We start from the raw sequence: 26,261 nt of genomic DNA, 5'->3' as shown, positions 1-26,261 counted from the left end.
TGGCAAGCAGTTTGAGGTCGAGTTTCTCACTACAACACTCACTACCCGGCACTCGAAGAGTATGCAAGTTGATATTCGATTTTTCATGCCTAGTTCTCAGAGACTGTTGTGGGAAGACTTGCGATATATCGCACTGAAAAGGTCCTACCAGATTTAAGAATTTGGATTGGATCGCGTCTCAGTTTGAATAGTATTGAAAAAACCGAACGAGCCGTCCGTCATGGATCAGATGAGTGCTCGCGTAGGAGGTCTTCCATAAAACTGAATAGAACAAAATGTTCTTTTAGGACTTTATTTACACATATAGAATATTATTTTCTTTAGTAATACATCGAGCTTACAACTATTCTGCGGTTTTTTCACACGGATTTATACATATATAAATATATTATATATGAATGTATGAATTTGTTTGCTTTTTCTTTTTTGACATTTGTGAGTGGGGTTTCGAATTAACCGTTTAATCTGTAGAATATAATTAATATATATATATATATATAACATTATGTTTAAGCAACTTAAACATTACGGTTATTATATTAACAAAACATAATGACATTCTGTGTTGCGAATGTCGTGAATTTTGCTCCTCATTTTGCTTAACGTAAATCCCCTCTAACATAGGTGTGTGTCTGTGTGTGTGTGTGTGTTTATCAGACTAGAGTCGCAACTGTCCCAAAGCCTTTCCTGCCCTGCACCCACTTTCCTTGAGGGGTTTCCCCTTTTCTTCTATACAGCTATTAAACTTACAACTACAAAAAAAAAATAAAATGAAAAACCTCGGGAATGGGGCGAGGGGTGAGGGCATGCGATGGGAAAAATGATCGACCTTTCAATGGGTATGGGTATGGGCTATGGAAGCTTCTTTAGAAGCCGATCCGAAATACGGCGTCCTGGAGAGGCCCACGAAAACTTTTCAAGTTTTAAGCAAAACGAACTTTAAGCATTATTAAACAGGAAACTTAATGATTAGCTAGAGGGTTTTCTTTTCACAAGAAACAAAAGAAAATTTAGCCAACTAATAAACTTTGAGGGATTTAAACATTTAAAGAGGAAAGAAAAACAACCAACAAATCCAGAAGAAACACAAAAGCAAAAATTCATATCTAACTATTACAAATAGAAAATAATAAAAGTTAACTAAGTTTCAGCTAAGAAAAGAAATGCCTTCGGGACCAAAGTTGCCAATTCTTTAGTGAATTCAGAAGAGGATCAGTGTGTATTTGTGGGCGTGTGTGTGTAAATGTTTTTATGTGAAATTCTATTCTTATAGTGTGATGAGTTGTGTGAGTTTTTCTCAGAGCTGCTTAAGAGTCTAATGCTGTCATGATGTCATCCAGAGTTCCCCTGGAGATGGCATGTCGGCTGGAGCTCAGATGAAAGTCGTGCTCTGTGGCGGATAGAGGAAGTCTTGGTTAAAACCACGATCTGCTGCGAGAGGGGGGTGGGGCTTTAACAGGGGGGCCACAACTCACCCGGTAACGTAACCAGATCATCGTCCTCTGACGGGCGCTCGGACTCAATGGCGAAGAATGGTATCGGCGGGGTAGCCCCCCTGGAAGTCGTATCAATGCTGGTTATGTTGCAATTATGCATGGATATTAGCTCATCTGGCAATGTGGGCGATGGGGCAGCTTCCAGTGGACGAGGGGGTGTCACGACGAGATCCTGGTTGATGGAGGTATCGGTCTCTGCGCTCAAGGATTTGAAACTAGCCTCCGAGTCGCCAGAGTCGATGCGTGCTGCTGAACGCTGGTGGGGTACGACGCTCCTGCATGGACTAGATGTGGGCGTATGCAGCTGACGCACATCCTCCAAGGAAGTCTGGATTTCCAGTATATCCTCCTCGTCCTCGGCCGTCAGCGGTGGTTCTGCTTTGATTTCCACAACATCCAGGGCTGCATCCAGATCCATTGTTGCACCCAGATCCAGTATTTCACCGATATCATCTTTTTTCCGTTCCTCCCTCACCGATTCTTCCAGCACTAGCTTATCCAAGAGAGAATCATCGACCAAATCAAGTAGGTCCTCATCCTTATTAGTTCCATCCGCTTTCTCATCGTTTGCGGCGCGCACCTCTTGTTTTTGTTCCAATTCCGATTTCACTTTTACCTCTGCTTCGGGCACTATTTCCGCTTCAATCAAGCTGGTAGCTCCGGCGTCCTTTTCTTTATCGGCAACGTTTTCGTCCCCGTGTCCGTTTCCGTCCGCTTTTACATTCGCTTCGGAATCCTTGTCGTTTTCGTTTTCGTTTTCTTCCCTATTCTTCGTTATGATTGTTCTTTCGGCATCGAGATCTTCCTTTGTCTCGGTTTCTTTTTCTTTGTGGTCCTCCACTGCATTTGCGACGGGTTTCTCTTCTCCTTCGACTCGTTTTTCATTTGCTCCCACGACTTTCTCTGCTTCTCCGTCCACTATATATTTATCCTTATCGCTGTTGCATTTTTCTACTAACTTTTCTTCTGTCTCCATATCCGTCTCTGTTTTCTGTGACTCCTTCTTTTCGGTTAATTTCTCTGGCATTTGTGCCTTTTGATGGGACCCGGACTTGGACCCGGCCCCCTTCTTCAGCTTCTCCTTCGGCTCCTGCAGCTCTTGCTCTGTCTCACTGTCGCTGATGGTCGTCGTCACGGAAATCTTCTTGCGCTTCTTGGGAACCGGAGTGCTTTTTCTTTGGGTGCGCGGCAGCTCGTTGGGCACTGGATAAAGGATAAAGTATAAGTTAAGGAAAAACAGGCTGGATCTTCGCTTACCAATGTACTCCTCATCTTCATCATCGTTCTCGGGCTTTTGATCATCTTCGAGACGCAGGCTGGCCAGTCCCATCACCGGGACACTCATGGTCGACCTCTTAGGCTTGCGAGACCCGGCTTCCGGAGACCCGGAAGAACCGTTGCAGGAGCGCCGCTTATCCTTGCCCGTGGGGGTGGCAAGCAAAATATCCTCCAGCACATTCCCAGTTGCATCCACACGCTGAAGGCGCGTTGGTTTTGGCGAACCCCTGCGCTTCGTGGACAAGCCCAGCGTAGAGCGACGCTGGGTGCTGCTCTCATTGCTACCCAAAATCTCCACGGATTCGCTGAAAGACACCGACAGGTTGGACTTCCGCGGCCGCCCCTTGGTGGGGCACTTCAGTGTCTTCTTGGCCTTGCACACTGCTCCTTGCACCACGCTTCCCCTGAGCTGCTGGTCTGGCATCTTGACACGATTCAGCTTTACCACGCAGCCAAAGAAACGGGAGCCAAAGCGATCGATCAGTTCCTGCCTTCTTAGCTGTGCCGCCGCTTTGCTTGTTCTGGGCTGCTCTTCGGTCGTCGCTGTTGCGGCCAGCGTTTGCTTGAGTGAACGATTTTTACCACTATTCTGCACCAACGGTACCTTGATGTGTACTTTGGGCTTCTTGGGGGGCGAGGGGGTCTCTGGGACGTCACTGGTATTTGGATCCTTCCTCGGGCGACCGCGTTTGCGTGACCCCGGCATAGGTGTGCTTGAGAACTTGGGCGTTGATGTGGATATGGCTGTATTGGAGGGGGATGGGGGGAATGATGTAATGTAACTCTCAATTTCTGTTGTGGTCAAACGCTTGAGGCGCACCACCACAGATTTGGTCAGCTGGGACGCGGATACTGGCTGATGGAGATCGGCAAACATCTTTTGTTGGGCCTTGGTTTTTGGAGGACTCGAATGCTGCATCGAATCGTCCCCGTCATCCATACCATCCTTATCATCTGAATCATGATCGTTATCCTTATCATTGTCCTTGTCCTTGTCCTTGCCCTTTGGTCCTTTGTCCTCGTCCGTCTCTTTGGTTAGTTCCCGGGAAACGGTGCGCTTTAGGCGGACGACGAAACGTTTGCAGGGCTCCACGGAAGCGTCCAATGCATCGACGTCTATATAAAATGCATGCATGTATAAGTATATGTATATCGAAATGTGTGCACGTGCAAGGGTGCATAGGTGTGCGTGTTCGTGTGCGTGTGCATGCCAAAATCCTTTGAGGTGGTCCATACTTGCCAAACGCTGTGCTTACCCGAATGATGCGACGAAGAGGTGGCGGCGGCGGCGGCGGCGGCCATCGCCGATGGTGGCTGCGGCGATGGTGTCTCCGGCAGTTTGGCAGTTGAGCTGCTGGAGTCCCGAACCCGTAGCGGCGGTGGGGTGGCTTTAACCATGTCGAACAACTCCATAATCTGTGTGTTGTGTTGCGTTGCGTTGTGTTGCGTCGCGTTGTGTTCCCGTTCCCTCCTAACCACTGAAATGGCTAATTTTGGTTACAAGTTGCAGAAGTGCCTAAATAATGGCCGTTCCTTACCTGTGCAAGAGATTTGAACAGTTAAGCGGAGTCGTTCTTATATTTTTGCACCCAAATTCCTTTTCATTCAACAATTTGCACGGCAAGAAAATTAACGCGGACTAGACACCGACGCCAACACACACACACACACAAATAAACACACTCGCCATTCGCACACACGCGCCATATGCATCAAAATCAGTTGCCCATCGCGATGTCCATTTATCGATATACCGCGCAGAATTCGAGAGTGCGCGGGAATAATCAAACAATCACATATTTTTAATGTTACAAGTATAAGTGCTAAAAGAGTATAAATTTCGACTGCTAAAATGTTTGCTGATGGTTCAGCTCTTAAAAGGAATTGTGCCAAGTACAATAAATTGGTATTTTTTAAATATTTAAATACCAATATAAGATGCAAATTTATGCAAAAACAGGGAGGCTTTTCGCATGGGAAACGATATCTAATCATCCCTGTGTGCAGATTTCAGCGATCACACTCAAACTTAAATTTAAATTTCATGCCTTAACGCCTTTCTTTAATTCAAAGTCGAAGAGAAGATCAGCCATTATCGAACTCTGTTTTGTTCCAATTTCTTTTATTTGAAGGATTAATAAATACGATAGATTTGTACAATTAGTTAGACCATATGCTTTGCTTTCCGTTTCTTGTTTTTTTTTTTCGTTTCGTTTTGTTTTGATTTATTACAGCTAGCTTTAGGTTAACATTTTAAAAGGACTAGCACGAAGGAGTAATCCTCTCTCACCTCTGCATATAAATATTGCGTTTACATATACATATGTATGTATGTATATAGAGGGGTTTTTATATAGGTAGCGCATGCGAATACTTGGCTTGGAGTTAGCTAATTAGTTAAGGGCTGGGCTTGGGATTGGGCTGGGGATGAGAGAAAGTGCTCTAATAAAAAATTACATTAATTATATAAACAATTAAATACATTATAAAAGTACAAACATTTTTCCTTTTCTTTTTTTTTTGCTTGGTGATATTTTCACTTTTTCCCTCTATCTCTATCGCTTTCTCTTTCTGTTATGTGTGTGTGTTCTCTCTGTCGTTTTCGTTTTCGTTTCGTGTGCTGCAATTTGTGTCATGTCCGGCGGCGGCTGCTGCACTGTCACGGCAGCGGCCACAAGCCCCCTTCCCACCCACAGGATCCTCCTCTACAATCCGAAAGGCTTAGATATACACCTTAAAGGCACTCCATCCGTGGAAGCATTTGGTAAAGCGGCGCGACTCCTTATTCTTCATCGTGAGGAACAGTTTGCGCGGCCTCTCCGGCTGCTTGATCCGCATATGCTGTATGTACACCTGTGCGGACTTGTACGCGAGCTTCACCTCCACCTCGCTGCACCGCGGCCCCATCCACAGGAAGACATGCTCCCCATTGTCGAGTATCATGATGTCGTCATCGGCCAGATCGTCCTGACAGAAATCGGCACACTTCTCGGCCACCGTGTAGTAGCCGCGCTCGTTCGAGCACCGGAAGAGCCGCGTGTAGTTCATGTACTCCGCATCCGTGTCGTAGGGTTTCCGGCCGCCAAGGGCCACCCAGAAGAAGTTCTCCGGCTCGTCGCCCTCGTTGAGGATCTAAGTGGAGTGTGTGGAGTGACAAGTGATCCTTTTAGTGTCCTTTTGATCAGGAGAGCGGAATGCGGGGTGCGGGGAAACAACTTACCTGCAGGCTCACCCAAGGACTGTTGAACATCTGTTCGGCTATGTCCTGGACCAGTTTGGCCTCCTCATTGCAGGCCTTGCTGCCCAGCCACACGTACACGATGCCCGACTGCGATTCGTCCTCCGTTTCAAATGGCACATGGAGTATATAGCTGTTAGGAGAGAGAGCTTTCATCAGCGATTGCGATCAGAGGCAGAAGAGGGATTGACACCTACCAGAAAGCCGAGTTCAGATGCACTGCATCCGGATTGATTTGGATGAGGCGCGTGGTCAGGGCCCCGCCATTCGATCGCAAATGGAAGAACTCAACGGGCGCCTTGCCCTCGGCCGTGACGGCCTTGTCCTTGCGCTTGCCCGTGTGGATGATGAACTTACGCTTGAAGTGGGACATGAACTTGAGGTTCTCTTGCTGCTGGAAGATGCGCATCACCTCCAACTCCTCGCCGAACATCGCCTTGAACTTCTTCTGCAGCGTGAACGTGAACGTCAGCCAGCCCATGTTGCCGGCATTGCGACCCTGCCAGAAATACACCACGCACTGGATCTCATCTTCGGGCTGCTGCTGCTGCTGGTGCAGCTGCTGCTGGCTGGGATTCCGACTCTCATCCGCTGTTGCTGGATCCGCTGTTTCCTCTCCCGCTTCGGGCTCCTCGACGGGTATGCAGTATCGACAGAGGAACACATAGCACTCGCCCGTGTAGAAATGGCCCAGCTCCTCCTCCGGCAGGCGGACGAACTTCTTGTTCTCGAGAACAAAGGCCTCCATCATTTCCAGGTCGTAGTTCCATTCCTCCTCCAGCTGCTCGGCCTCGGCCAGCGGCATGGCCGACTGGCGTGGCATGAACAGGGCAGCCAGATCCGTGCGCGTCTCCTGCTGCCGGGCCCACTGTGTGAGATTGGCCCCCGTCTTGGCCACGGACTTCGCCGTACGCGTAAAGTCTACGGCCATGACCTCATCCCAGCCGAGGAACTTGGTGCGGAAGATCTGCATCTCATTGCCCTCCGGGACGCGCATCACGAGGGCACACTCCGGCCGATCCATCATGTTGAACAGCTCCCGACTGAGCTTGACGGCCGCCGCTCGAACCAGGCGCGTGGACTTCTTGCCAAACCAGACGAACAGATCCGTGTAGCAGTCGAGGATGTAGACGTGCTTGCTGTTGAGCAGCGTGTGACAGAGCTTCTGCTCCGGCAGCTCCACCTGCGGCAGCTCCAGGTAGCCCATGCCCAGCTGGACCTGGTAGAGGCGCGGCTGCACCGGCTGGTAGTCGTCGGGGACATGCTCCTCAGGCGGCTGGGCCGCCGCCTCCTCCGCTGTGACGTCCAGTCCCTGCCAAAACTCGGCGCTCTCCTCGCCCTGCCGCTCCACATTAATCTCGCACTTGTTCTTGCGCTCCGTCTTGTTGATCTTCTCAGCCATGAGGCGGGCCTTCGAGTTGAGCGTGTTCTTGGAGCTCTTGCCCAGCCAAATGTGAATGCGGCTGCCCAGGTCCAGGACGAACGCGTGCCGGGGATCCAGCGAGGCCAGGGTGACAGCCACCGGCTCCAGGTGTACAGTGGCCCCATACGCATGCACCAGGTACAGCCGTGTGATGTGTATCATCTCCTCGATGTTGTAGAAACCGGTGGCCGTGCGCCCGCCCTCGATGTAGATGACCTCCGTGTCGAACAAAGCCAGAAACTCGTCCGACTCGTCGCCCTGCTCCTCGCGAATCGTCCGACAGCGGGCTCCCAGATAGTTCCTTAGATTAACCGCATGGATGGCCGCACAGGCACGCTTGTCGAGGGTGGCCTCGTTGCCGATCCAGAAGAATATCTCCCACGTGAGGTTGCCCAGGTCGTCGTACCGCGTTTTGAGCACAATGTAGCAGTCGCCCTCGTAGAACTTACCGTGCACCACCTCCTCGATCTTGTTGGGCAGAAAGTTCTCGATCTCCCAGATGGTCAGGCCCGGCTGCTGGCCGTCCTCCTTCTCGAAGAACTTGGAGTAGTCCAGCTGCGGCTTCTCCAGCGACTCGTCCCAACGTTTGGGCTTCAGCGATTCGGGCTTGCCGTCCTCCGGCAGCCCGAAGGCTTCGCCCTCGTTGTCCTTGTCCTTGGCAACGTCCTTCATGCCCTTGAGCACCTTGGCCGCATCCTGATCGCCATCGGAGCGTGGGCCGCGTCGCAGGCGTATCTTTCGCGCCGTCGAGTCCTTGGGCGTGGCTGTGGCAGGCATCGAGGGCGGTACAGCGGCTCCGGCCAACCGGAGCTGCGTCTGTAGGCTGAAATCAATGTTGTAGAACTCCAGGCTGGTGGCCTTGCTGGCCTCACTCGGCTTGGGGGGCATCACCAGGTCGGGATTGTTGCGCAGATCCAGCTGGTCGAGTCCCTCTAGCAGATGGATGGCATCGGGCAGTGTGATCAGGCGATTGCAGCTCAGATTCAGCTGCTTGAGGGCCCCGCACCGGCACACGCCCTCGGGCACCATCTCCAGTAGATTGTTGGCCGCCGAGAAGACCTCCAGAGCACCGAGCTTCCCAATGCCCGAGGGTATGCCCTCGAAATTCAGCTTGTTGTCGTTTACGAAGAGTCGCCGGAGCTTCGGGAGCTTGCAGAGGGCGGCGGGCAGGGCGGTTAGCTGATTGCGGCAGAGATTTAGGGACTCGAGGCGCTGCCAGGACTCCATGCTGGAGCTGAGCTCGTTAATCTCGTTGTCGCTGAGATTGAGACGCACCAGGGTGGTCACATTGTAGACGCAGTCGGGCAGCTTGGGCAGCGAATTGTGCGACAGATCCAGCTCACAGAGATTGGCCAGGCTGTCCAGGCTGGTGGGAAAGTTGAGGAGCGTCCGCTGCGTGCCGCTCATCTTCAGCACCTCGAGGCTCTGCAGGGAGGGCAGCTGGCGCAGCTGGAACAGCTCCAGGGGATTGTGCGAGAGGTCGAGGGTCTTCAGATTGGTCAGACGGCGCGTCTGGGGTGGCAAGGTTTCTAGGCGATTGTGCGACAGATCCAGAAACAGCAGATCCGTCAGATGGATGAACAGCGGGGTGGGTATGCACTCGATTTGATTGTGGCTCAGGTTGAGAACAATCAGATTTTTGGCCCTGTCCAGGCCATCGGGCACCTCCTTCAGCTTGTTGTGCGACAGGTCCAGCGTGGTCAGCTCCTCTAGGTGGAACAGCTCCGGCGGTATGCCGCTGTTCTTCAGCTGGTTGTGCCTCAGATCCAGCGAGCGCAGGCAGGTCAGTTCCGTCAGCTCGCCGAAGATCTTCTCCAGCTGATTGTGATTGAGGGAGAGATGCTCCAGCTTCTGCAGCTGCCCCAGCTCCTCGGGCACCTCTTGCAGCTGTGTGTGGTCCAGAGTGAGCCATTGCACCCGCGACATTTGCCGCATGGAGCTGGGGAATGTTTGCTAAAAACAATCAGAACACATTCAGTCATCAATCATCAATGGGTATCAATCATCAATACAGCAGCAGAAGGCAACAAAAACAAGCAGCTGTGCAGCTGTGGGATGACAAATTCCTCGCGTTCCGTCATAGATGACTTTTTTTTGTGACCTGTTTTTGGCAAGACACAAAAAACGCACACAGCGGGAGGAGGGGTCGCGAGGGGCGGGGAGGGAACAGGGAGGGGAATATACTCACACTGAAATCATTTTTGGTAAAGTCAACACCGCGTATAAACGGTAGGACACTCATTTTGATAAAATCCACATAAAATTGATTTAAAAAACGACTACTCCGGGCGACGGCGACGACGGCGGACACGAAGATAAGCCACAAGCTGGCCTGGCCCTGGTTCTTGTTATTGCTGCTAGCTATTCCTATTTCCACTGAATGATGTGTGTGGTGGTGGTAGCCAGGCCTCTGGCCAGGTGTGGAGCAGCTCTATAATTGGTGTGGCCAGCAACCTGCCACTACATACAATTTGTACACATCGATTGGATCGCTTGATAGGCAGTTTTGAGGCCTGGTCACCCTGATTACTCAGCTGCTTCGTGCGGATGAACGCCGATTAGTTTAACCAACACTATAGTGCTGCAATACTCCTCAAATAACTTGTTATCGATATGTATATATCGCATAATATGCAGAAAATAATTTACAGAAAATAACTTAAAATATTTATAGATTCTTAAAGCAATGTATTTATTTACATAAATAAATTATCAAAATATTTTCACTTCATAGTTTTTTATAATAGTCCATCACCAGAAATTCGAAATTCCCAGGGCTGGAAAACGAATCCGTTAGTGCATTTAACCTAAATATATGCATTTAAAACGTTCTCGTCAAGGTAGAGTATAGCGAAGCCAATGAAAATCCCCCAAATTTGAACGGCGAAATTACGATTTTTAATAAACTTGAAATCAAGATCTGCCCGGCGGCTTTATAGCTTTTGCGAATGCCCAAAGCAAATTGCCGAATACCAACTGCAGCCCTGGCACAATAATACTGAGGGTGGAAACTTGCGCACGCACCGTACTGAGAGCTTGCCTGTTTTGGGGGTTTCGAATCGGAGGAGTCGGGTCGTGAGTCTAGTCGAGTCTCCTGTTTTTATCCTGTAAAATACTGAACGTGCCTCTACGGCATATCAACATCGTATGCATAATCTAGAGGGTGTGACCAAATTGAACGACACAAAATTTTCATACTTTGCTCAGTCTTCGGAATGTGAAGGTCCTGCTCGTGTTTCCTTTCATAAAACTCAAACGAAACAACACTGAAACAAGAGCAACAAAAGCCATTTAGTTAAACAATAAGTCAAATAAAGCGTGTTTTACAATATAGAAATGTCAAGGCCAAGGATTTGTCGCTTAAAAGTGGAATAAAAAGTAATAATCATTTCGAATCAGCGGGATGCGGTGTACTCGTCGGTACACTCGGGCTTGATAAGCCCCCGAGAACTGGACGGAAATGGGGGAATATGAGGCTTTGTTTGTTGTGAAAAATTGTGTACCCATTTGGGTGGTCCCTGCCAATAACTGGGAGTTGTGTGCTTGATTTTAGTGGAATCATTGTTGGAAACCAAAAAATGTCGTATAAATATTTAAGCCTCGATAAGGGGGAACTTTAATTTATTCCTTCACTGTTCTGTTTTTGAAGTGATTTTGAACACACATCTATTGCTGCAGTTCGAGGGCGGGTGCATGTGTGCGTAAGTGTCGTCTGTGTGTGTTTGTGCGTGATTTTGTTGCTATTACTAATGCAGCAACGTTGTTGCATTCGTTGTAATGTCCATGGAAACCCCTAAGAGTAAACTACATAAATGTTGCATTTCGTGGTGATGCAGCAGTCCGTGAGAGAGGAGAAGAAGGATGAGGGAGAAGTGGGCGCAGCAATTACGAGTGCGTGGTTGGTGTGTTCGGTTCGGCATGAAGCGAGACGACTTTGCCAAAGGAGGAATAAGGAAGCAGAGCGAACTTTTAATCAATAGATATATAAACACACGCACACACATGCACCCATCTACTCACGAAGTCACACACAGGGCGAGGGAGCAAGCGAAAGAGAGAGAAAGAGCGAATTCAGAGAGCGAATAGGACAAACAAAGGCAACAATAATGGGAGCAACAACAACAACAGTTATACTTTTAAAACAGCAAGGCAGTGCGCGCATAGGGAGCATACAGAGAGAGAGAGAGAGAGAGAGTGAGAGAGTTTCCAGGCCAGGCCAGAGAGCGAGCACGCCTGTTACCGTTACTGTTGTTCTTGTTGCTGGATGGAGAATAGGATGGGGGATGGCATGGCTGCTGCGGCAGGCTGGCAGGAAGAGGAAGACAAGTGAACAAAATTGCTATTGCGCTGCCCAGGCCGCAGCAGCATTAATAAGAAGGAAGGAATAAAGGCGGAGACGCCAAACAACAGCTTTTTTAGGGTGTGCAAAATAAAAGTGTAAAACGCGGTAAAGCAAGTCCAACATGCAATAAAATAATGTTTAACTAAAGTGCATGAATGTGGGCGTACATGAGGCAACGGCAACCTACTTATTGAGTAATTAAGGCCATGCCCACACATGGGCATGCGTACGCCCACACATACTGCATGTTAGGATGTGTGTGTATGCAGGAACCGTTTGGTTCATTGAGGTGCCCGCTGATGTGTGTGTGGTGTGTGAAAGGGAGACAGCGAGTGAAAAGTGTAAATTTGTAGATCGGTGAAGGCAAGTTCTATTTATTAAAGGTGAGGCATTACCAGGAAACCCCATTGGGATAAATTTGTAGCTGTAAAAAATAATAAATACAACTCTGGATAGGGTGTCAGTTAGAGAATTGCAGAGGCAAATGGGAAATTCGCAAGATTTACGGTAAAACCAACAGAAGCAGCTGGAGCTGCCCCTCTCCCCGTTTCTGTCTTTTTTTTTTGCATATTAAATCTCCTCGTACTTACACACATTTTCCAACGCTCTGCTTTGCTCTACACCCAATTTACCCCACCCCCGAAACGACACATACAGTGCACAACAATTTGGATTTGGTGTCAAGAGGTTAGGAAACGCCGCAGCCCCGTGAGCACGTAGAGCGTGTCAGAAGTGACGTCCAAACCCACCAACAACAAAAGGAACGGGGGGGAAAGCAGACACAAGAGGGAGGACACACACTCATCTCACACTCGCATACACACACGCTCAAGAGGAGTGCGAGAAATCAAAGGAGTGCGAGAGAAAAACCGTTAGGGGCTGCCCAAGGGAAGAGCGAGAGTCGTGAAGGATGGGCGACTATCACGAGTTTACGGATCAATACAAGGTCCCGGTGATAGCCAAGCTGCTCCATGCCCTGCCCCACTACAACATCACATTCCACAAGATCAACAGCACGTTCCGGCCCAACGATGAGATCTACCTAGAGGTGAGCAAATATAAATAAATAAATATTGCTAAAAACTAAATCTAAAACTATGTATGTTTACATTGTTGGACAAATTCTTAAATATAGAAGAAGATAAATACATATATGTATGTATATTCCGTTGGGCGGATAACTTTGGAAGGCTTAAAAAAGTATGTTTAAGTATGTTTTATGGGGATAGCTTCGTTTCATTCTTAGATTTTGTTCTTAAATTCCAATTTCGAGCTGTTGTCCGCCACAACGTGGCGTGTTACAACGAATGTAACGACAGATGTCCAATCAGAAGAGTTTTCACTGTACAATTGCTTCCTACTCCAATTAAAAATTTCTCGGTTTTATTTGCACAGAGTCTGGGCATCCTGGGATCGGTACCAGCGGCGCTACTTATCGTCTCGCTGCTGGGACTACTCTTCTATCTGATGACCAGATGCTGCGACCGGAAACCCCGCCCGGCCCACTCGATAACCAGCCTGAAGGTGGCCCTCTCGATTGTGACTGTGATGTGCTGTGCCGCCATCGGCCTGGGCCTTTACGGAAACGACGATCTGCACAATGGATTGCTCGAGGTGCTGACCGCCGGACGGAAGGTGGACAATCTTGTGACGACCATCAGGAATCAGACGCACATACTGGAGAACACGCTGACGAATCGCATCAGGCCGCAGCTGGTGGAGCTGGCGGATATTTTCGATCAACCGGTGTCCAATCAGACGGCTCTATCCAAGCTCTTTGTTTCGCTGAACATTGTCCAGGGCAATGTGACCTTGGCTACGAATGCAGCCAGCGATATACGACGACCCCTGATGGGCATCTCCATGACACACTTTCTGACAGTAAGTCCGGATGCACCCCTTGTTAGAAACTCCTCTATATTTTCCCGCTTTCCATTTTTGTTTTTTCTCTCTGAAGCGCGGCGACCAGTGGGAACTGATACGCTGGCCGGGCACAGTGGCTACCCTAGCCCTACTCCTTGTCCTTTGTGCTGTTCTGCTAGTGGGTGTGGCCAGGCACTCGCGATGCGCCCTGATACTCTTTAGCGTTTGCGGTCTGCTGGCCGTAACTGGCTCCTGGCTGATGTCCGGCCTGTATCTCTCCTCCTCGGTGGCTGTGGGCGATCTGTGCATAAGCCCAGCGGATTTCCTGGTATCCACGGCCCCCCGGGACCTGCCCACGAACGTGCTGCTGCACTACACCCAATGCGAGCCGGGCCACACGAACCCGTTCACCCAGCGGCTGCGAGAGTCGCAGAACTCGCTGAACAATGCCCGCAGTGCCATGGCCACCGTGATGAAGATATCCCTGGTGCTGTTCAAGTCCTCGGGCCTGCAGCCGAAGCTGGGAGCGGTGAATGCAGATCTTAATAGCAGCGAACGGCTTCTGACCCAGCTGACGGCTCTGGTCGATTGCAAGGCAGTGCATCATAACTTTCTGGCAGCCGCCCGGGGACTCTGCGAGGGAGGATTGCTGGGACTGGTGCTGATGCTGATTGCCAGCTTCATTGCGGCCATACTGCTGACGATTATGGTGTGGGTGGACTCGCACACGTGGATCTACATACGCAAGCGGAACGACTATGCCCAGGTGGATGAGCCGTCATATATATCGCATCCGGCACCGCAGAACCATCAGCAGATGATGAACGCTGCCCGGACTTTGCCGCGCAATCATAATGGGTATGTTTTGGCCGATGCACCGGGGTGATCCCCCCGTTGGGTGATTCGCCCCCACTCGTGTCCTGCCGTAGCTTGAACCCAACCCGTTTCCCGCCTCCATTCTCTCTCTCTTCTCTCTCTCTCTCTCTCTTTCGATCTCTGTGCATCCGGTGTCGTTGCAGGCACTTCAGCCCGCCGGTTATCAGCGGCTCGCACACACTTCAGCATCCCAGCAAGCGGCAGCAGCACGAGATGATGGCCCACGCACACATCCAGCAGAACATGCGGGCCATGGGTACCCACACGCTGGGACGACTTCCGTCGCATAATCACAGCCCCACGCACATGACTGGTAAGTGGTACCCACGAAATCAGCGTGGAATCAGCGCCCGTACACTCGGTACATACCACGTCACACCCACACCCACAAACCATGTATTTTCTCTCTCTCTTTATCTATCTATCAATCTATCAATCATTATATGGATCTTTATTGTTGATCTGTCGGGAGCCTCAATGGGGTTCGGAAATCGAATTGAGCTGTGGATTGTGGCTAGTGGTTTTTAAACCAAACTAAACGAAGGCTTTTTCCGATTTTAAACCGGGTTTAGAATACATTCCATGTATCTATCCATATCCTTAGAGTGGAATATCGCTTAAATGGTTTGTTAGCTTATGATAGTGGATAACTTCTAGAAGATTTGGCTAAAAAACGATAGAAAAACGGTTCTTAATAGATTTATAAGACAAGCATAACTATTCAGATTTTAGTACTACATATTTCCACTAGAACCAGTTGCTGATTGAACCCTAAGTGGCATATATGTGAGATAAGTTGTTGTTTAAAATCGGTTTTTGTGCAAATAGTTACCCACCCTTTCAGTTTACGAGTATGTTCGAATAACGCTATACATATAGCCTGTTAATAACCGATTCATGGCCTATTTTCGACTCAAAAGCAACGCTTATCCTTTTAAAAAACATACATTTCTCTATAAATTGTACAAAAATTGGCTGGTAGGCCAGGTTCAATTTTCCGAATATACAGCAAAAAGTTTTTAAAAATTAAAAACTGCTTTTTGCAGAATTGCGCACTTTCATAGTTTTCAGTCGGCATCTGCAGCTGCAAAAATTGATGGTTTATAAAGAGAAGAGTATGACCTTTCATCTGATATTTGATTTGTGTAGAAGCAATGGATTTACCTGAAGATACCAAGCCAAACTGTAGGTTTTTTTAAGGTTTTTAGGTTTTCATGCTTTCTCTGTTTTTTGTTGCTGGATTCTGGGGACCGACGATTCTGATTAGGCAGCGGAGGGATCGGTCAGAGACGAAGAACAGGTGAACACCCGTGCGCCGCCTCTGTTTACGGGGCATGACGATAGCACCCCGCCGTAGATACAAGATGAAATGATATTGTAGATCCAATAGCTGGAATTTCGAATCAGTAGCATATCTCCAAACTGCTCGGACAACAGGCGTGTTTTATCTATAGCTCAATTCGTTCTCATGGTTTCTTTGTATCTTTGGATCTTTCTTTACATGCAATGTATGCGCCCATCTATCGTCCATCGCTGCATTGACTCGTCGACCTCCTCATCCTGCATCCGCATCCACATCCACATCCGTATCCGCATCCGTATCCTCCATCCGCCTTGCTAATTGAAATGTGTGTTGTGTGTGGCTTTTTGTAGGTCCCAATAATGGTAAATATGCAACCCTAAGCAAACAATGCAAAACTTTGGAAGCCAATGACTTTTACTGAAAACCGTCGCCACCCCCCGCAGCAGCAGCAGCCGCAGCCGCTTCCGCACTCGCCGCCAATATGCCGCCCACAACACAGGCCCAGGTCCAGGCCGCACAGGCGCATGCCCAGCAGCAGGCCCAGCAACAGCACCAGCAGCAGCAACAGCAACAGCAACAAATGGGAGGACCCCAACCCATTTACTGCCATCATCCACACCAGCACCCACACCCGCATCCGCACCAGCATCAGCATCCGCACTCGCATTCGGCTGCCGCCGTGGCCGCTGCGGTCCAGCATCAGCACGCCATTTACCACCAGCAGCAGGCCCAAGCCCAGGCACAGGCCCAGCAATATGGCACATATACGACGGCGGCGGCGGCGGCGGCAGCGGCGGCCCATCATGCCCCGCATCACCTGCCGCCGGGTCAGAGCCAGATCTATCAGCAGATACCGGCCCATCTGGCCCCTCAGCTGGCCGCCAATGGGAATCCGCATTCGATCTACCAGCCGCTGGTGGCCGTCAGCCAGGGCTCAATTTATGTTTCCAATCTGGCCACGATGCGACGGCAGAATAGCCAGGCTGGACCACAGATACCGGCCCATCATCATCCGGGGGCAGTACCGCCACCCAATCCCCACCAGCAGCAGCAACATGCCCAGCCCCCGCCGCCGTCGCAGCAGCAGCAACAGCTGCACCAGCTCAAGTCGCCACAACAGCACCAGCCACATCCCCAACAGCAGCAGCATCAGCATCCGCACCCGCACCCGCAGCAGCCCGAGTCGGATGTAGTACCCATTAGCACTGCAATGGACACGGCCATCTACGATCGGGATAAGCAGATCTACAAGTGCTCCACCCTGCGGCAGGGCGGAAAGTTTGATCCCAAGTACAAGCCCTCGATACTGAATTGTCCCTTGCCGGAGATACCCAAAGATGCGGAGCAGCCCAAGGTGGAGTCCATCTACCAGCAGAAGCAGCAGGCGCATCATCAAAACTATTCCAAGTAGGTATTGCCTCCGATCTGTATTCGTACTATCCTTTGAAAACTCCTCCTCGCCCCCTGCCAGGACCCTGCAGCGACCGCCGATGAAGCTGCCGCCGCAGATGAAAGCCATTCCACCGCCCCGCATTGGAACGCCCACATCGCCACCACCGCCATCTGCACAGCCCACGCAAATGCTGAGCGAGAGCGGAGGAGCCGCCGTCGTGGGCCTCCAAAACGGTGGCCCCAACAACAACAGCGAGGACACATCACTGCCACCGCCGCCGCTTGAGGCACAGACGGCACATCATGTGGAAGCGACTCCCCCCAAGGCCCGGATGGGACAGGCGGCCAATGGAAAGGCGGGCAACGGTCTGGCCCTACACAACGGCGGAGGAAGCGTCGCCACAGCGGCTGGAGTGGGCTCCACAGTGGATGATGATGATGATCTACCGCCGCCGCCGCCAGCGATAACCGACGAGAGCAACTATGCGGTGACCGAGCTGTAAAAAGGAATAGCAATGGGAATGGGAATGGGAATGTAATTGAAAACGGGCTGGGATGGGCTTGGGCTTGGGCATGGGTTTTGGCGTCTTCCAGCGGACATTACTTCTAGACTTTTTTGTATTATAGACACATGGCGCGAGAATGAGATGGATTAGAACAGAAAGGAGGTGGGGTGGGGTGGAATTAGTGGCGACTGTTCCTGTTTCTTGATTTGTTGCATTTATCGTAATCGTATCCTACAACCGGAATCCTTCTTTGTGCATCCTATGCAAGTGAAAGCTATTACGATGGATAGCCCACAATTCGACTTTTGTATATACTATACACTAGACATTACGTATATATCTAAATCTACATGGGATATATAAATATATACACTATAAACGCACACAGACAGACCGACAAAACTCGTGCATATTTAGATATTTGACTTATACTATATATATACCATACTATATATAGAACATATATGTAACATATATCAACGATTTATGAATTCATATAAGTCTATAAAGACACGGTTATTCCTTTTTGATAATAGCATATTTTTACCAATCGCTACAGAAACACTTTTTAAAATTGTTAAAAGACAACAATTTTAAAAAAATTTATTTAAAAGCCAAGAGACAGACAGCAATTATGGGGACAAGAATATTGTAATATACAACATTAATCTATAAACAAAAACAAAAGGATAAATCTTCACCCAGAAAATTAAGATCGGGATCGTAGTCTATAAGTTCTAGGAATCGAAATGTAGTTGAAAGTTAGCAAACGTGTTTTTTTTATGTACTTATGGCACTTGTCGAGAGTCAATTTTTATCTAGAAACACGGGCCTCTGAATCCAAATGTGTGTGTGTGGAAGATGTGGGGGCAAATCCTTCAATATTCCTATATTTCCTTAAAGGAAATCAATATTCCTTAGATCTGTTGATATTTTTAATAATTAGTTAATTCGTATATGTATGTTCAGTTGTCGAAAATGATAATCAAGCAATCATTCAACTAATACTATACTCTGTACATTGCATGGTAAAAAGATCGATTTCTCCTATCAGTAAGCTCTTTCGAACAGAATTTTGCATTTAAACTGATTCACTGAACTATTTTATAGTGCGTGATGTGTGATAACTATTCTTAACTCTAGTCATTCCAACATTGGAAATCTGAATATCCTGGGAAAATCTGTTAACATGACTCTTCGGGCTTCAAATAGTGAATAACTAAAGCCAGATGTAATTTATTTTGAATGATTGAATTATTGATTACTTTTAAAAGGTCACTCCAACAGATATTCCTTGCCCCCATATTTCCACGCATCTCCAAGCATTCGGTTCGGATGGCCGGTGGTAGTAGGTAGTGCTCGACTCTGTCCTGTGTCTGGGTTGTGCGTCAGGTTGATCCAACGATTGCGGATCGCCTGGGACTGGCTGGGGGTTGAATCGATTTAGGAACGGGCAGACAGACGAGACGAACGGAACGAGTAGACTTCGTTTGGATTTGACCCCTGCGATTTTATTGTGTATCTAACCTAAGCTTAACATGGAATGCATTTATTAAACATAAACTAGCACATATGAATATACAACTATACAACTATACACACAGGAACACGAACAACCAACAAATAAATATATACATTACAGTATAGATATATAATTGGAATATATAGTAGTACTAACTGTACATTTAGTAGCTAAACGAAAGGCAGGAAGGGGAACGAGCCCAAGCATACATACATATATGAAGTACGAGTATAGCTTAAACCAAACGAAGACAAACGATAACCAGAGAAAAACGAGATTTAGATTCTAGACGTGTCATTGGAACCGAATAGCAATATATGAACTAACAGAACAGATCATAACAGAAAGTACTGCCCTCCCAACAACTAGTCTTTCCCCCAGAAACTGACAAAGAAGACACCAATCTGCAAAGTTAAATAGATATATATATGATATATATTAAATATAGCTAGTTATATATACAGACACACAAATGCCTATCAACTACGAGTATACTGCAGCAAAAGCAACAGAAAAAGCAACAGCAAACCCGCAAAGAATAATCGATCGAGTTGTGGGGATAGAGTTCCTTTTAGAGGAATTCCCCGAGTCAGAGTAGAGACCAGACCAGAGGCCAACGAAGCGACGAACGAGGCCAACCAACTAAGGCAACCCCGAACACTGCCCGAAACACACAGCGAAAGTTCACAACATTTACAGATATATTGAATAGCTATATGCATAGATACTAATATACATATATTCGTAAAAACAAACCTTCACTGATAACCGATCAGTGATCATATTATATACACTAAATCGCAATGAAATGATCAATTGTAAAATATTAACGATGGAGTAGTACTCAAGACGAAATTTACCCAATAATCTTAATAAAAAAGAAACAAACACACACTGGAAAAAGAACGTTTTTAAAAGTAAATATGTATAGATCGTGTAAAGACAAAAAAATGAACAAACTAATCAAGTTTTTTTATTCGCTTATTATACAAATACAAACTACATATGTTATACACAACCAAGCAAAAACAAAAAAAAAAACAATCAGAAAATTATTTAAAAACGCAACCCCTTTTAGAGAGATTGTATGTAAAGCTCTTCTCCACCGGGGGGAGGTTTAAAAAATCTTTAAATTAAACACTAAAAAAAAACCGAACAGAATCGATTCGAACCTTAATGGGGGATCCCCCATTCAGCCCCAAAAAAGAAAAATAAAGGTACCAAGAAACGTGAACCCCCCGAGAAGAGAGATCCATTTGGTCTTGACCGTTTCGGACCTAGGTCGAAATTACATTCAAACATAAAATTAATATTATACATATATATATAAATACATATATATATATATATATATATAATAATATTACATAATTAGTTCGTAAATATATTTCTGTGTTAAATGTTGTCATCGTACGCGTTGTAGTTATTACAAAACAAAAGAAGAAAAACATAAAACAAACAAAATACAGACAAAGCAAGGTTATAAAAAAAGATGAAGAAAAAGTCCGAAAACTGAAGAATTCAAAAATCGAAACAAAATTAGCGAAAATAGCGAAGGCTCAACGGCAGCAGCAATAAGCAGCAAAAACATAAGACAAGATCCAGTTGTACAACATATGCATACATACATATATACTTATATAACTATTTATATAGTATATATGCAGACATATAATTAGTTAAAGAGAATGTAAAGAACAGAGGCAAAAAATGGAACCGCTTAGTTGCATATTAAACAAAAAATTAAATCTAACAAATCATAAGAAAAGTTTGAACACTCTTGTAAGGAATAAAAAACGAAACAAAATTTATTTAATAAGTGTGTGCCTCCAGAAATCCGTTTCCCCCAGAAAAATATTCGGGATGGCACCGAAATGGGTGGGGCGGGGAGTCAAAAATGTCTGGATTGAAAATATTTTATGCGCAGAAATAGAAAACAAAAACACAAGAAACGAATAGGGAAACGGAAAAAACAAGACAAAACCCCCCTGGATGGAAACATTTATTTCAGAAGCAAGCAGCAACAAATTAAAGCGCTAAAAAAAACCCAACAAAAATATTAAATAAAATATAAATATAAAATTTAATTGCATTAGTTAGATGGAGAAAATTTGTTTTAATGGGAGAAGCGGAAAGTCAAAGATTAAACATTACTCAAGGGTAAGATAGCTAAAGCGTATAGACAGATCTTAAAGAAGGTAAAGTTCTGGCTTCCATTTTCGAGTATTTGAAAAAGATAAATCTAACCATCCATTGTATCTGTAGCTGTTGTTATTATAGTTTTAGGAACAATCAACTGATACGAGCGAGTCCCTCCAGAAAATTGTGTAGTTCTTGATAGTATTTAATTCGTACCATGTTTGTGTTAAATTTGACCCAAAAATTCAACGGAACCCAATTTGTTTTCTTTGTTCGGCTTTGATTTTGCGATAAGCAGCACCTCGGATAAGATTAGATATGATAAACTGGATAAACATTAATTAGTGTAGGACGGCTAGAGAAAAAAAGACACCATCTTTGTCTAAATTATTACACAATTTATTTTTGTCTGTTTGTTTGTTGCTTCTATCATATTTTGTGCAGAATTTGTTTTCTTTTTATAGCAGCATTTTGTATAATAAATATATTTTATTATTAAGTATATTTCTTTCATTTCTTTTGTGGTTTTTCTCACTTATATAGCTTCTTAAACAAATTAGAATAGAGCAATTTAGTGCCACACACAATTGAACATTGAACAATTGCCAAAATATATATGTATATATACATATATATACATCTTTCTCATAGGTACTTGCATCGGAATAATAAATACAAATAAGGAGATAAAATATAATCAAAGCATTAAACAAAAAAAATATATATGGGTTGACAGGGAAAATTCTGTTGGATTTTTCGCTCTTTTTCGGCTTGGGATTAGAGACAACAACAACAACAATGATCGGAATAAAGTATAATAAAATTTATATAAAATAAAATGTATAAGATCATAAAAATAGGCAATATATAAATACATAGCAATTTTATAGGTTTTTCTTTTCAAATTTGTATAAGAGAAAAATCTTTGGAATTGTTGGTTTTTCATCTTCTCGTTTGAAGGGTTGTTAGGTTTTGTTTTAAGGGGAAGGTGGTGATTTGGGCTAAAGCCAGCCTTCTATATAATATTCTTTTCCTTTTTATAGCTCTGTTCTGCGGTTTGCTAAGCCTTGTCATCCTTGTCGTTGTCCTTTGATATTTGCTTTGCGGCCATACGCTCTAGAAATCAATTCATGAAGCTGGGGCTGTGCCTGGGCCTAAGTTAAGTTATCTTTTTCATTTTTTTTCAATAATTACTTTTGCTCTTAATTATTGTTAATTGCACTGTTTGCGGCCACCAATTCGGGGACGACCGAGGAGCTGGCACTGCTCTGGCTGACAGTCCGAGCATGATCCACATGGTTCAGAGTGGGCGGAGGTACTGCTGCTGTGCCTATCGTACCTGCACCGCCTGAATTCAAGCCCACTTCGGGGACGTCAGGCGAAGCCTCACCTGATCCGGCCACGGGCTCCACAGTGGGAAAGACGGGCTGCTGTTGCGTGGATGTTGCACCCACTGGCGTCTGCACCATGGGTGTTGGTGGCGAACGATTCGCTGGCAGCTGATGAGCCGTTGCTCCAGTCATTTGCATGTGATACCTGTAAATGCACACACATTTTAATCAAATGTCAATTCAATTCTTTAAATAAATCCAAGCTCACTTGTAAATATTTTCCGTGCTCTCGACCACGCCCTGGGTTAGATTAAGGCTACGGCCCTTGATGCCAGACTCCTTGGCTGGTGGGGACCACCAGTTGAAAACGCGTCCGACAACGGGCACATGCCGCAGGATGCCCTCCTGCCAGAGTTTCTCCTCCGATTCGCGTTGAAGATCAGCTGTGACAGCTTCAATACCCTGAGAACAGAAAAAACTCAAGCTTGTTACTAGTCAATTTTAGGGACATTGAGGATATACCTTCTTGACAATCTCCGACATGGTGTCCAACACTCGCGAGTTCTCCTGGACACTCTTGCCCACAGTGACAACCAAATCAAGGAGCTCCTCCACCTCGGTCTCGTGAGTGACCATGCCAAAGCGCACACAAATCAGTCCGTCAGTGCCCTCGCCCAGCGAGAAGGCATTGTCCGTTGACTTGAGAGCCTCGACCAAATCAATGTTGAGCTTGTTCAGCTCGGTTTTGGCCTGATCCGTCAGTAGAGACTCCCAGCTCTCGGGGACAAACCGAACACCGCCCATGCCCGCCCATTCAGGCAGGGGAACGAGACGCAACACCTCGCTGCGCTCCACCAGGTAAATGAATCGTGCCTTGTGCTTGATGGTGGCCCGCAAAATGTCCACATGAGCCTCCAGACTCTGGGCGAAGCTTTCCAGATTCTCAGAGCTGGGTGGCTGCTCCCCGAGGCCCAGTTCCAGGGGACAATAGCGAATGCAGCTGCCATGTGTGGGATGCTCAATCACTTCAAAGTCAAACTAGAGTGTCCAACAGGGACAGGCGTGAGAAATTTGAATGATACGAGTAGTTTGGCTGCTACTCACATTGGGGCAGTCACGCTGCAAGATCTGGCCCAGCCAGGAGTTGAGGCGATCAAAATAGGAAGCATTGTTGATCTTCTCTAGGGGCTTGAGGCCCCCCGTCTCGCGTTCGGCAGCCTCGAGGTTGCCGGAAATTGGAATGGTTGTGCTGCCATCGAACTGATACGCCACCACGGGTGCAGCCGCGTCAAATAAAGTGTTAACATCGAATGGACTCTGGATAATGTCCGACAGAGAGGCACCAGTCTGTGCCCCGGGTGTGTGACTCTGTTTGGGACATAAAATTATGAGTTTCATTTAAAAATTACCAAAATATCTCTCTCTCTTTCTCTACGCTTACCAGCACACGAATACCCTCGCATTTGGAGGCGATTTCGAATAGAATACTGCATGTCTGAAATGCCACATGGAGGCGCTCGGCAATCGCTTTCCTGCCCAGAGCCTGCAGACTGGTCCACAGCGACAGCGAGTTGAGGCGCCGCGACAGGATCGGATCGGATTCGAAGGCACTTAAAGCACTGTTCAGGAGTGGACGATGCAACAGGACAATGGGCAGACTGGGAACTCCCAGCCAGCTGCCCAAATTCAGGGCCATCGAGTGCAGGACATCGTCGACATGGCCCTGGCTCTGGGCACACACGAGAGCGGCCAGGCCATGGCCACTGGCATGAAGCCACATGTTGTGCGGCTTGCACACGTCCCGTAGTCGCTGCAGGCTGTCCACGTAGCCACATAGCGATGCCCCAATGTCCGCTACCACCAGCAGGGGGGTCCTACTGGCCGACAAATCCAGTTGGATTTGCTTCTGCAATTGGGTCAGGTCCATGGTGCCGTACTGACTGTGCTCGGGTATGATTTTAATGGCGTCTACCGGGATGCCCAGCTGGCGGCAGGCATACTGCAGCCTCACCGGTGTCGTATTCTCGGAAATGTAGAAGCAGGGCTGAGCCAGGGCCGGAATCCCGCCCTCTAGATAGCCGGGGCATCGGGCGACGATGGCCAGGCGCACGGTGCGTAGAATGGCATCAGCATTATCTGCATGAAAGCTGCTGGCCGGATTGGTGAAGTGGAACAGTGTGCCCAGCCAGCGGGTGGCATCTCCGGATATGCTATTAGTCACACGCAGCAAATGCTGCCGGTCTAGATGCGACAGATACGCCACAATGCTGTGAGAGATAAGGGCCAGATGGGAGACATCGTCGAGGGCCGGCAGGGGGAACTCGGGATCATCATCGCTGTCCGTGTAAGCCACTAGCTGTTCCAACGACTTCAGTATATCTGAGGGCACACGATGCTCAGGACGCAGCTGGGTGAACGGCAGTTGATCCAACTCTTCACCCACCGCATGCGGATCGGGCTCCTCCTCGACATCCTTGGCGCTGGCTCCGTTCGGACTGTCGCCACCTGCACCCGCACCCGCACTCGCACCCGGCACGGTCTTCACATTCTCCAGTCGCTGCAGGACCTGGGACGATCTGAGCTCCAGCTCGGCCAATCCCGAACGAATCTGCACGATAATCAAACATGAATGCAAAATAAGAGAAAAACAGCGGAGATGTAAACAAGAGACGATAACAGCGCTCGTCGCCTTGCGTTGACGTGTCTTCCGTCGTCGTCAGCAAATCGAAGAAGCCAGCGGAGAAAAACACAGAGAGAATCGGGGGGAAAGAACTACTCACACTAGAAGCGGCTATTTCGGCCACCGCTGGCGTCGATGGGCCTGAGGATGGTGGTTCCTGAGTAGCTGGTAGCGTTGTCGGCTCGTCATCAACTCTACCAGCCGCTGACATGGTTCTGATGCGCTTATTTTACTTTATCTCTTTGATGAGAAGTAATTGTTTTCCTCTGTGTGAGAGTGTGTGTGCTGCTGCTGCTGATGTAGATGGTAATTCATCGATAGTTGTGTGCCAGCAGCAGCTGACCCTCCTCCACTTCACACTCAATGAACCAATAGTTCTAAGCGATGCTCGATATTTTGTGTTATCAGAACCAGTTCCCCTCGCCCAGAACTATGATCAAATTTGTTATAATGAAAATATGAATAGATCTTAATAAATTATACAATGAATATAATATAAATAATAATAAATCCAAATAAATAAACTAAATTTTGATACAGTTGCATTCATCTAAAAAAAATAATTTTCGCACGCATCAAACTAGTTCTTTTGAGAACATAATTGTGAACTAGAGCATCACCATTGCGATATATTATGCTACTTATCGATATTTTGTTGAGCCACCTCTAGTTTTCAGCCAGCGCGCGTTTTTTAATTTCACTTTTAACACGAAATAATTGGATATTGGTGGTGTTTGGTGCTGTTTGGCCGTATGCCAGTTGCCAGAAGAGAGCCGCCTAATGCGAATTTGAAGTTAGCCAACAGATGTTGTCATGTTTGCATTAAATAAAATGCAACTTTTCGCTAGATTATGTGAGTGTAGAGTAGAACA

General features: G+C 47.2%; 4 protein-coding genes across 6 annotated transcripts; 1 reads left to right on the top strand and 3 right to left on the bottom strand.

Annotated features, from left to right (window-relative positions):
• Positions 1 to 452: 452 nt before the first annotated feature.
• On the bottom strand, positions 453 to 4,495 carry HP5 (Heterochromatin protein 5). The gene is made up of 5 exons (XM_001354593.4): positions 4,313 to 4,495; positions 4,031 to 4,252; positions 2,754 to 3,890; positions 1,476 to 2,699; positions 453 to 1,390 (listed from the first exon to the last, which is right to left on the bottom strand). The coding sequence occupies exons 2-5, from the start codon at positions 4,185 to 4,187 to the stop codon at positions 1,308 to 1,310; spliced, it is 2,601 nt and encodes an 866-aa protein (XP_001354629.3). The 5' UTR covers positions 4,188 to 4,252; positions 4,313 to 4,495; the 3' UTR covers positions 453 to 1,307.
• An 875-nt stretch (positions 4,496 to 5,370) lies between these two features.
• On the bottom strand, positions 5,371 to 9,987 carry fliI (FLII actin remodeling protein). The gene is made up of 4 exons (XM_002133915.3): positions 9,624 to 9,987; positions 6,210 to 9,388; positions 5,995 to 6,145; positions 5,371 to 5,906 (listed from the first exon to the last, which is right to left on the bottom strand). Exons 1-4 carry the CDS (start codon positions 9,675 to 9,677, stop codon positions 5,496 to 5,498), a joined length of 3,795 nt encoding a protein of 1,264 aa, XP_002133951.2. The 5' UTR covers positions 9,678 to 9,987; the 3' UTR covers positions 5,371 to 5,495.
• Positions 9,988 to 10,431: 444 nt separating this feature from the next.
• On the top strand, positions 10,432 to 21,276 carry tty (tweety). Of its 3 annotated transcripts, none has more exons than XM_015186036.2 (8): positions 10,432 to 10,658; positions 12,435 to 12,825; positions 13,173 to 13,658; positions 13,735 to 14,498; positions 14,660 to 14,829; positions 16,170 to 16,181; positions 16,263 to 17,226; positions 17,291 to 21,276. In XM_015186036.2, exons 2-8 carry the CDS (start codon positions 12,688 to 12,690, stop codon positions 17,712 to 17,714), a joined length of 2,958 nt encoding a protein of 985 aa, XP_015041522.2. In that variant the 5' UTR covers positions 10,432 to 10,658; positions 12,435 to 12,687; the 3' UTR covers positions 17,715 to 21,276. The 3 variants fall into 3 exon arrangements, with proteins under 3 accessions (XP_015041522.2, XP_015041523.2, XP_001354630.3); XM_015186037.2 differs by having other exon boundaries at positions 10,433 to 10,813; XM_001354594.4 differs by lacking the exon at positions 10,432 to 10,658 and adding an exon at positions 10,829 to 12,160.
• Positions 21,277 to 22,177: 901 nt separating this feature from the next.
• On the bottom strand, positions 22,178 to 25,709 carry LOC4814690 (pyridoxal-dependent decarboxylase domain-containing protein 1). Its single transcript, XM_033382291.1, has 6 exons — positions 25,490 to 25,709; positions 24,151 to 25,317; positions 23,814 to 24,077; positions 23,232 to 23,747; positions 22,978 to 23,171; positions 22,178 to 22,914 (listed from the first exon to the last, which is right to left on the bottom strand). Exons 1-6 carry the CDS (start codon positions 25,598 to 25,600, stop codon positions 22,581 to 22,583), a joined length of 2,586 nt encoding a protein of 861 aa, XP_033238182.1. The 5' UTR covers positions 25,601 to 25,709; the 3' UTR covers positions 22,178 to 22,580.
• Between the last annotated feature and the right edge of the window lie 552 nt (positions 25,710 to 26,261).

The sequence above is a fragment of the Drosophila pseudoobscura genome, chromosome X (genome assembly GCF_009870125.1).
Source record: "Drosophila pseudoobscura strain MV-25-SWS-2005 chromosome X, UCI_Dpse_MV25, whole genome shotgun sequence".
NCBI classification, from domain to species: Eukaryota; Metazoa; Arthropoda; class Insecta; order Diptera; family Drosophilidae; genus Drosophila; species Drosophila pseudoobscura.
The sequence above is the reverse complement of the archived record's forward strand: the minus strand, read 5'-3'. Positions and strand labels throughout refer to the sequence as shown.

Excerpts from the sequence above, each read along its gene's own strand:
- HP5 (XM_001354593.4), bottom strand. The coding sequence starts at position 4,187 with ATGGAGTTGTTCGACATGGTTAAAGCCACCCCACCGCCGCTACGGGTT. Across the intron at positions 3,891-4,030 it reads CTCTTCGTCGCATCATTCGG|ACGTCGATGCATTGGACGCT; the intron begins GTAAGCACAGCG and ends CATTTTATATAG. Across the intron at positions 1,391-1,475 it reads TGATCTGGTTACGTTACCGG|AGCACGACTTTCATCTGAGC; the intron begins GTGAGTTGTGGC and ends TATCCGCCACAG.
- fliI (XM_002133915.3), bottom strand. The coding sequence starts at position 9,677 with ATGAGTGTCCTACCGTTTATACGCGGTGTTGACTTTACCAAAAATGAT. Across the intron at positions 9,389-9,623 it reads TTACCAAAAATGATTTCAGT|CAAACATTCCCCAGCTCCAT; the intron begins GTGAGTATATTC and ends GATTGTTTTTAG. Across the intron at positions 5,907-5,994 it reads GTCCTTGGGTGAGCCTGCAG|ATCCTCAACGAGGGCGACGA; the intron begins GTAAGTTGTTTC and ends CACTCCACTTAG.
- tty (XM_015186036.2), top strand. The coding sequence starts at position 12,688 with ATGGGCGACTATCACGAGTTTACGGATCAATACAAGGTCCCGGTGATA. Across the intron at positions 12,826-13,172 it reads ACGATGAGATCTACCTAGAG|AGTCTGGGCATCCTGGGATC; the intron begins GTGAGCAAATAT and ends TTATTTGCACAG. Across the intron at positions 17,227-17,290 it reads CATCATCAAAACTATTCCAA|GACCCTGCAGCGACCGCCGA; the intron begins GTAGGTATTGCC and ends GCCCCCTGCCAG.
- LOC4814690 (XM_033382291.1), bottom strand. The coding sequence starts at position 25,600 with ATGTCAGCGGCTGGTAGAGTTGATGACGAGCCGACAACGCTACCAGCT. Across the intron at positions 24,078-24,150 it reads GCGAGGGTATTCGTGTGCTG|AGTCACACACCCGGGGCACA; the intron begins GTAAGCGTAGAG and ends TGTCCCAAACAG. Across the intron at positions 22,915-22,977 it reads AGCACGGAAAATATTTACAA|GTATCACATGCAAATGACTG; the intron begins GTGAGCTTGGAT and ends GTGCATTTACAG.